This window comes from Enhydra lutris, unplaced genomic scaffold (assembly GCF_002288905.1).
Source record: "Enhydra lutris kenyoni isolate GAN:26980312 unplaced genomic scaffold, ASM228890v2 scaffoldscaffold14, whole genome shotgun sequence".
NCBI classification, from domain to species: Eukaryota; Metazoa; Chordata; class Mammalia; order Carnivora; family Mustelidae; genus Enhydra; species Enhydra lutris.
Window position 1 is genome coordinate 15,590,487 of NW_019154098.1, and position 9,211 is coordinate 15,599,697.

Genomic DNA, 9,211 nt, shown 5'->3' on the forward strand with positions numbered 1-9,211 from the left:
TAGGAGTGACCCTTGGAGCAGGTGTCCGACAGGGACTGGACGGGACAGGGGATCCCGGGATCCTCCAAGTGATCTGCATCCAGATGCTGGTTTTGCCAGCGTCTTCCAGCGTTGGGCTTGTGAAAATTCAGAGCTAAATACTTTCAAGTGCATTTGTCTGTATACTTGTTACATTTTACAGCGTAAAGTCTTTTTTAAATCACTCCCAATGCTAATTTACTTCACTTAAAATAGATTCTGATGTAACCCAGAAGCTATAAACCTAATTATATAAGAATTCTTTCTTTCTCTTTACCTCTGTGATTCAAAATCATGTTGCTTTAGTTTCTCCTCCCTTTATTTCCAGTTTTACACTTAGAGGGGGAAAAAGGAAATGCATCAATTAGCCTTTTTAGTGAAATCTAATTGGGGGGGGGGTGTGGAGGCTGGTTCTCAGCAGGAAGCCTGGGATGCCCTCAGGGACACAAGCAGACCTCTAACAGTTGTAACAGAATTCTGTTGGATCTGCCTGTGTCCACTTTTCCTCCCCCGCCACAGCTTTCATTAAATTCTCAAGGCTCCCAGACCTAAAAAAGACCAAAAGCCACAGGGATTGTTCCATGGCTCCTCTTCAAATGTTTCTCGGCTCTGCACCAACCACAGCCCTCACCCACCTGATTTTACGAAACTGGCTTCACCCATCAAAATGAATTTGCCCACTTCAATGGAAAAAGTGAATGGGTTCTGCTCCACCAAAGGTCACGCGTCGTGTGCGTTTCCCCAGTGATATTCCAGAGCCCGCGGCCAGAGACCTTCCCATCCCCAGCACAGCTGCACACGGCGGAAGGTAGACCAGACTCAAAAGGAATGCATGCCCCTATTTACGAAACCAGGTTTATTAAAATTTCTCTACAAGTCAGAAACGGCCGTCTCACCGTTCACATATATACACATGTACAGGAAGGATCTAGTGTTTCGAGCTTTCCCGGCAGAAGCCCCGGCCAGCCCGGGGTCCCCAGCCGAGTAACGTATCACAGATACAACCGTCGAAAAACCACGAGCACGTTAGTCCGACAGAGGCCTCTGTCCTCCCTCTTCTCCGAGTCCCATGATTCTGTCAAGGTAATATTGCCGATAATCATTCACATTTCACGTGGTTTTAGACACGCAGGTAATTCAGACAGACGCAGACAACAAAACAAGCCTCGGAGCCGGAACAACAAAACATATCGGACCGAAGGTATAAAAGGCAAAATATATATACATACAAAGTACACAGTACGTGAGGTATACACAGCATTCTCACAATGCAGGTTAGGTGTTTGCCTAGGCGTAGCCCTTAAAAATGACTGCCTGGTTTTGTGCCATTTTCTCAGAATACAGTATGTTTGGTTTACCCGTTTAACCACTGAGACATTTACTGATATTTCGTGTGTTCTGCTTTTTTTAATGCGAGTTGCAGTTTTCTCTGTTAAGCTCTAAGCTTCTGTAGGTAGTGAGCTCCCATCTCTGGAAGCATTCAAACAGAGGCCGGCTTCCCACCTGAAGGAAGCTGAAGGGAGGGCAAGGGTGGGGCGGGGGTTGGGGGGGAATTTCTGCCTTGGGAGGTGACAGAAAGAGGAAAGAAAGTCAGACGAGATACTTTTAAAGGCTCTTCCGACTTTAAAGATTTGGGGCCATTTCGCTCTAGGTGCTGATTACAGAGACGGATTCGTAAACCACACCAAATTTAAAATATGAACAACCCGTCATGCAAAACTGCAAACGCACGCACAATGCCAGAGGCGGACCGTATCCATGAAGGGTTAAAGTACAGTCCTGGAGGTGGGTCCGAGCATCATCAAAAGCCGATCCAAAATTCACTTTCTCTAAAGCACGAAGAGGTTTAGCTTCTGCTCTTGGGAGAGGTGAGGAGAGCCTCCCCTTATCTTTCTTCTCCTGGACAAAATGCTCCACCCTGAGATGGTCTTGGGAACAAAGGCTAAAGGCTGACACGTTTGAGGGGAACCAACAAAGCTACCGGTTTCCAAGGGCTCAAGATGACCTTACAAATCTGCAGTCTCTCGGTCTGAGCTCAGAGTTCTGAAATAGCCGGGAGTTCGAATCTTTTGTGATGCTTCTCCACGGTTAGCTGGTAAGTGCTTTTCTAGCAAAGAAGGGGACATTTCAAGGTCAGAAAGAAGGCATTAGTGCAAATGAGGTCTTGGCAGGAAACGGAGGAGAGAGTCTGGCTTGGTGGTGCAGACAGGCTCCTACGCTCCTCAAACAGTCTGCTCCCACAAAGGAGCAGGGTCACCGGTAAGTGTGAGTGTGAAGAAAGGGTGTGTGTGAACCCAAACCCAAAAAAGAACTTTCCAGTAGAGAAGCTAGGTAGCTCCCAAAGACAAGTTCAAAGATGGCAGGTTTATTGGCCCAGATGATTGGTCACCCCGTTGAAATACGGTTATTGCCCCAAAATGCCACCGTGAGACTTATTTCCTCTCCCTTTAAAATGTTCCAGTTCCTTCCACCTGACCAGGTGCTGCTGTAAGATATCCACACTCTTCGTGCCTCTGCAGCTGCAGAACCTCCCCGCGTCTGACAGCGCGCGGCAGTTGGCGAGGGACCGCCGAGAAGGGCAATGACCTTGCAGGGCAGGCGACCGGCGCGTGCGTGGCTCAGACCCGTCCAGTCACTCATCACAACGAAGAGGGCGCCACGTTGAGGTCAGCAGCTACAATCTTCACGCCGTCACGTATCTGGCTGGCAGCGCGCCGCAAGGCCTGTCCATCTTTAGAAATGGAAATGCCAAGTGTGAGAATTATGAGGTTTCTGAGGTTTGGGGATTAGCAGAAGAAGGAACTAATGTCACTGTCCTCTTGGTACTCTGGAACAATCTGGTCTGAAGTTCCTATTTCTGGGTCGACGTAGCCAGGTTGCAAGACAGACTCGAACCAGGGATGGAGTAAGATCTCGGGAGCAGTGAGTCTCTCAGAGGGCTCCCGCCGCAGGAGGCTGCGGATGAGGCACCGAGCTTTGGGGGAGATGTGGTCAGGAATGCAGAACTGTCCACGGCGGATTTTGGAGAAGAGGGCACTGGGATCTGAGTCATGGAAGGGGTAGCGGCCCACCAAGAGGGTGTAGAGCATCACCCCGAGGCTCCAAACGTCAGCCGCCTTTCCGGAGTAGGTCCCTGTGGTGTTCAGAATCTCAGGGCTCACGTAGGCCGGGCAGCCATGTTTGTCTGACAGAGCGTCGTCCTCCCCCTTGATGATGTGTGTGTCTTCTAGACTTTCCAGTCTGAGCTGGCTTCTGCAGGAGAGGAAACGGGCTATTACTTCCAGATCAGCTGCTATGAAAAACAGAGCGTTCTCTGTAACAGCACCCACAGGCACTAAAAGCAAAGGCCCGGGGAATGCCATTTACCCCTTCATCCAGTAAGCAGTGCCCTGCGACCTCCCAGGACTCAGGATTTCACAAACCAATACGAACTGCAATAAACATTTGCAAAGTATCGAGAGAGAGCCTGGGGCGGAGGGTATGATGCAAAGCCCCAAACACTATTCATTATGCTAGAGCTTAGAAGAGATATCCTAATAGGGTTACACAATTTACAAAGTTCACATTGCAGAAGTGGGAACTTGTCTTAGGGGAATGCTGACATTTTTTACAAAGCTATCAGGGAAGAATAGTATATCCTACTTCTTCAGTGGGGGCGGCGGGAGGGGGGCGGGGAGCTGAGCATCCTACAGGCCCATCTCATGCTTATCATGCCCCTGTGGGCTACCCAGGCCCACACTCTGCACTACAGGACATGGGGCCCCAAGTCACTGGTATTATGCTCACATTGTCAGCACTCTTGCGCACGCTGACACAGACACGCAGAGGGAACCCCGTCCACCTGGGCCCAGGCCGGGGTAACTGTGATGGGCAAGGCACCGGGAATGTTAATTACACTTATTGGGGTGTTTAATTGCATGAGCCTGGACCAAGAGGTTATAGGAGCAAACGGAAGTGGCTGATGGATTTCAGAGATGCAGGGCCTATGAACATGTGTACACACGGAGAGCCCATCAACACCTGACCCTCTTCCTTCCACGTTGGGAGCTGATTGGTTCAGGTAACCGCTAAGGTCTGAAAAAATATCTTTAGGCAAAGGCTGTCATCTGAAGCGGCTGGTGCCTCCTTACTCAGACCGAGCCACCCACGGTTCACGGATTCCCCCAAAGCCCAGAGGCACGTGGGGAGCCTCTATCATCTGGTAGCAGACCGTGCTCCTTCCTTCTTCTCTGAAATAGCCCTGTTTCAGTAAGCCACTGGTTGTGAAGTCAAATGCAAACATTTGGTACTGGCTAATGGGTCAATTTCTTTTCCTCTCAAAGGTCTGGTTGTTTTTTTTTCTTCCTGCCTTCCTGTTCCCTGGAGTGTAGTATACATGTGCTAACTTCAGTATGTCCTCAGCCTGACCTCCCCGTCGTTATGTAAAATACCCATTGGTTCTGTAAACGGAAAATATGACTCAACCCACACTGTCTGCCCCTGATTGGCTGCTGTAGTACTAAAACCCTGCACCTGTGCTGGTTACACGAATAGCGTCAGCCTGCCATTGCTTAACCCTCGGGTTGCCAAACTCCGTGCACATGACATGCGCCTGTGCAACGCGGATTTCAAAAGCTAGTAAGGAGGTGTGTAAGGCATGTTTCAGAAAATACATCAACATATCAAAGGAGCATGTTTCAGGAATTGGAAACTTCTCCATTGCAAACGCTTTGCTTTTCTTTGCTAATCGGTTCGTGTTCCAATACGTATTGCAAGGTCTGATAGAAAGCTCTGCTTTATGGCAACTTAACCCTGTACTCTTTCCTTTGATGCGGAGGCAGGGGTAAAAGCGCACAGGTCGGGGCAGCCCCGCGTGAAAAACCGCAACAAAATAATGCACCGCCCTCCACAATTCTACAAAGTGTATTGTTCTTAGTCTTCCCGTAAGGGATGTGGCCCACCTCTTAAAATCAGGTAAGGTTTACTTCCTGCAGCTTCCTGAATTCCCTTGCCTGAAACCTCAACTCGGAATCTCAATGTCTCATTATTCTTTTATCAAGCTCATCCTGTCCTCTATGAGGGAAGTCATGATCTATATTTAGCCAACCAATTCGAGCCAACATCCATGTATTATTCAATGTGGCTATTTTCTGAAGATGTATCCAAACAAGAGGTCTAAAAAGTCACCAGGGAATGTGAAGAAAGTACTGGGGGCCAGCCGGAAGTGGAACGGGCATATGGTACAAAGAAGGAGGGCGGAAGAGTGCAAATACAACAGTTTAGTTCTGTGATACTTCCTAGGTACAAAAAAACAAAAAAAACAAAAAAAACAAAAAAAAAAACCCCACTTGGCATAAGCAAGAATTTGAGACCTTCCTTTAGGCGTCAATGTTGTGAAGGACGGGTTGGCCATTTGTATCCCCAGAAGAACTGACCTTTCTGACCACAATGGGGAATAAACTTGATCTTGGAGTAGAAGTGGGGCAGGCCTCCTGTCCTCATGTGACATCCCACAGAAAGAAGCACCGAGGTGTCCCCGGGCCACATCCACCAGAATGCAGAATAAACCATCCTTGGCCGTGGTTCCTTGGGAGAGGACTTCTAAATACTAATTCTGGGACAACTGAGCCCTCGGCTTTGGTGTGAACCAACACTCTGCACCTAACCCCGCAACCTGCCCCAAAAGGCCGGATGAGGAGCTGCGGAGGCTGCTCACCTCTCCTCCGTGGAGAAGACGAATTTCCTAAGTTTCAGGTCCCCAAGCACGATGGCCGACTGGTGGCAGTGGGCAACAGCGGAAACGATCTGCTTGAAGAGCCGGGCAGCCTCCTCTTCCCGCAGCCTCTTCCGGCTGCGCACATAGGAGTGCATGTCCCCAAAGTCCTTCTCAAAGAACACATAGGCCTTGGTTTCCCCAAGGATCACTTCCACAATGCCGGTGATGTTCCTGTGTGACGGCAGCTGGATGTAAGGCCTGATTTTGTCCTGGTAGTGTTTAATGGGAAACACCTGCAGAGAGAAGGTGACCCCCCCCAATTTAGGAGGCTAGGGAAGCAGAGGCTGTCCCCCTGAATGCTGGACTGCAGCTCTCCATCTTTGGCCTTCGGTCGGCAGTAAGTCTCCCTTCAATGATGCCCCCTTATCTCTGCCGCCCCACAGTATGCAGCCCCAGCTATCTCTGACACCCCAAACCAGCACCACCCAGGGCTCTGGGCTAGCAAATACCCACGGGGTTACTCAACGGATGGTTTAAAAGAACTGCCTTCTATATATGTTACCTTCTTTCATGAGGCCATCACCCCCCTTCCCAGCGAGAGCTTACTAAAGCCCCCACCTTCTGCGGTGGGGACCTTGTTTGCAGCCCAGGCTGCTGGAAGAAGCAGATATAAGGTCCCCCCTCCCCCCCAAATCTCCAGGAGTAGAAAATGCATGACCTGCTGCAGACCCGAAGCTCTCAGCACAGAGAGCACAGAATGTGGGGACTCTGCAGTGGAAGCAGGGGCTGGGGAACATGCAGATATGTCATTAGTCAGAAGAACCAATGACTCGCAGAAAGACTGTGACAACACAGCCTTAACTTGCTACAGTCTGACTCAGGTGTAAGCAGCCTGGAGTTAAAATTGTCACCAGAGGCATATAAACCAGGGATGGTCTCCCTGGTTTTTACATTTGTTTATCTCCCCCCACCCTCCCCCATGGTTGGGAAGGTAGCTCCCACCCCCAACTTCACCAGGGACATGGGTAGTATCTCCTCTCAGAAACTAGCTGGTCTCTTTAAGGGCCTTTTGTTTGGTCCGGTTACTCATATCCTAGACTCAACTGGAAACGGTGACACATGGGCTGTCACCATCTGGATTCAGCTATTATCTGTTCAGAGGAACTGGAAGGGGTTGCACAATGGCCAGACCCACCCCACCTCGGAGGTCTGGCTGCCCTGGCCCCGGCTAGAAAAATCTCTCTGCCGCCCCCCCCCCACCCCGCCCCACACACATATCCTCCCCAAACAGCTCTTAGCCCCACGATGGAGAAGAAAAGCTCCCTCCCCCCCACGCCCTTAAACCGGGCTGGAGCGCGCATTTGAAATTTCATTCAGGTCGGACAGAAGGTGGCAGCAGCAGGCCCGGGACCGGGGCGGGAGCGGGGGGGGGGGGCGCGGGTGGAGTTAAGGTGAGTTGCGGACAACCCAAGAACGACTTCAACCAAGGGGTGACCCTGTCCTTCGGTTGGAAAGCAGCAGCCGGGTGTCAGGCTCGCAAAGGCTGGGCTGTGGGAATGTTCCGCGTCTAGAGGCGCTGGAGGAGCACGCGGAGGACCCCGTCTCCAGGAGTTGTATCTCCTCCGAAGCGGAATCTCTCACGTTCAAAAGAAAGTCGCTGGCCGGCAAATAAAGACATGAACGGAAGCGAAGCTTCCTAGCCGGTACCGGCTTCCCAACACTTCTGCGCGGGGCAAATCCCCCGCCCTGGCTGGAAGACCGCCTCAGACCTGCTCTCTGGGGAGGACGAGGTTCTCATCGCGGCGCGGGTTCAAGCCGGAATCCCCAAGCCGCGAGCCTGACACGGTCTTCCCACCCCCTCACCACCCACAGCGGAGCCCAGGTGTCTTGGAGCCCCGGGAGAGAGCTGCCAGCTGCTCCAAGCTCCTAGGAGGCACCCACTGCAGGGCGTCCTTCCAGGACAAGGGGCGGGGGGAGCCAGGAAAATGAGGCAGGGGGGAATGGCATGGCCCTGGAATCCATTTCAATTCCACAACTTCTTTGGAACTCCGTGCGCTAAAGTGGGCGCTAAGCAAAGCACAGAGATAAAGCCACTGAACACCGCACTTCCTCTTGCCGGCCGAGTCCCCATTCTACTGCTCCATCCGAAATCCCTCAATCCCCCAAGGGGTGTGAACCGGTCCAAATGCAACCCACCCCGCTCGAGTCACCGCGGGTGGCAGGCGCCGGCGCAGGCAAGCGAGACCCCAAGCACCTTTGCCGGCCACCGCGCCCCCGCAGCCCCACGGCAGGTCCCGACCCCGGGCGCCTACCTTGCAGCGCAGCTCCCGGCCGGTGTGGATGCACAGCGCCCGGGACACATGCTCGCGCTCCGCCAGGGGCAGCAGCAGGTAGTCTGCGATGCGGCTGGGCCCCGCCGCGCTCCCGGAGGTGCCGCCAGTCCCCGGCGCGGCGGGCGGCGGCTGCGGACTGCAGGGCGAGCCGGGGGGGCTGAGGTAGTCCGGGGGACTCGAGCACTCGGAGAGGCGCGGGCACTTGGCCGCCACGGCCGCCGCATCGTCCGCGTCCAGCAGGCGTTTGGCCGGGGCGCCCCGGGCGGCCGGGAGCAGCAAGGCCGGGCCGCGGGGCTGCGAGGCGCCGCTCATGGCAGAGCGCACAGGACCGACCCGCATCCCGTCCCGGGCCGGGGCGGCCCCGGCTTTGTAGATCCCGGGATCCGCGCGGGAAGGCGCTGCGGGCTCGGCGCCGGCGCCAAGACCTACTCCAGCGGGCGGGATGGACTTTGCAGACGGAGCTCGGCTCAGCCCCCACGGGGGGCGAGGCAGGAGCCGCTCCCGGGCGCTCGCGTTGCACGCGGGAAGCACGCTGGCCGCGCGTTCGGAGAGAGGAGAGGCCGGCTGGAGTCCCGGGATCTCCGCGGGCACGGGCTCGGGGCGCCTGGCCGGAGGCGGCCGCCGCTATTGTTGTCGAGGCCGCCGACAGTCCCGGGTGGTGTTCCCGACGTCCCGAGCCGCGAGCGCAGGATTCCGCAGGCTCGCCAGAACCTCGGAGCGAATGCACTTCCGAAAGCCCGAAGTCCCGGAGAGAAAGCTGGAGCAACTTTTCCGCGGCGCTCGGGATCCTGCGCGCTCCTGGGCTCCCGGCGTGTGTGTGAGCGAGCGAGACGCGCTCGGAGAGAGTGACTGAGTGTGAGTGAGTGTGTGCGCCGCACCGATCCCGGCCAGTGCACTCCTCCTTCTCCTTTTCCTCCACCTCCTCCGCCTCTCGGTGACTCACGCTGTATACACACACACACTCACAGGCCGGGCTGTGTAAACAGTTGGGAAGCCGGGTTGAGCAATGAGGTGGCTGCGACGACTCTGGCCCTGCCGCCCGGCAAGCAGTCACCGAAGCGGAGGGAGGAGACCCGGGCAGGGGGGGAGGCGGAGGGGAGGAGGTGGAGCTGGGTCGGCGGGGGCAACGGGGGTGGCCCGAAGGCTGGGGATGCTCCGGGCTGCG

At 54.4% G+C, this 9,211-nt stretch overlaps 1 protein-coding gene across 1 annotated transcript; it reads right to left on the reverse strand.

The window, feature by feature from the left end:
- Positions 1-859: 859 nt before the first annotated feature.
- On the reverse strand, positions 860-8,413 carry LOC111146771 (tribbles pseudokinase 1). Its single transcript, XM_022502453.1, has 3 exons — positions 8,026-8,413; positions 5,714-6,006; positions 860-3,270 (listed from the first exon to the last, which is right to left on the reverse strand). The coding sequence occupies exons 1-3, from the start codon at positions 8,383-8,385 to the stop codon at positions 2,805-2,807; spliced, it is 1,119 nt and encodes a 372-aa protein (XP_022358161.1). The 5' UTR covers positions 8,386-8,413; the 3' UTR covers positions 860-2,804.
- Positions 8,414-9,211: the final 798 nt, after the last annotated feature.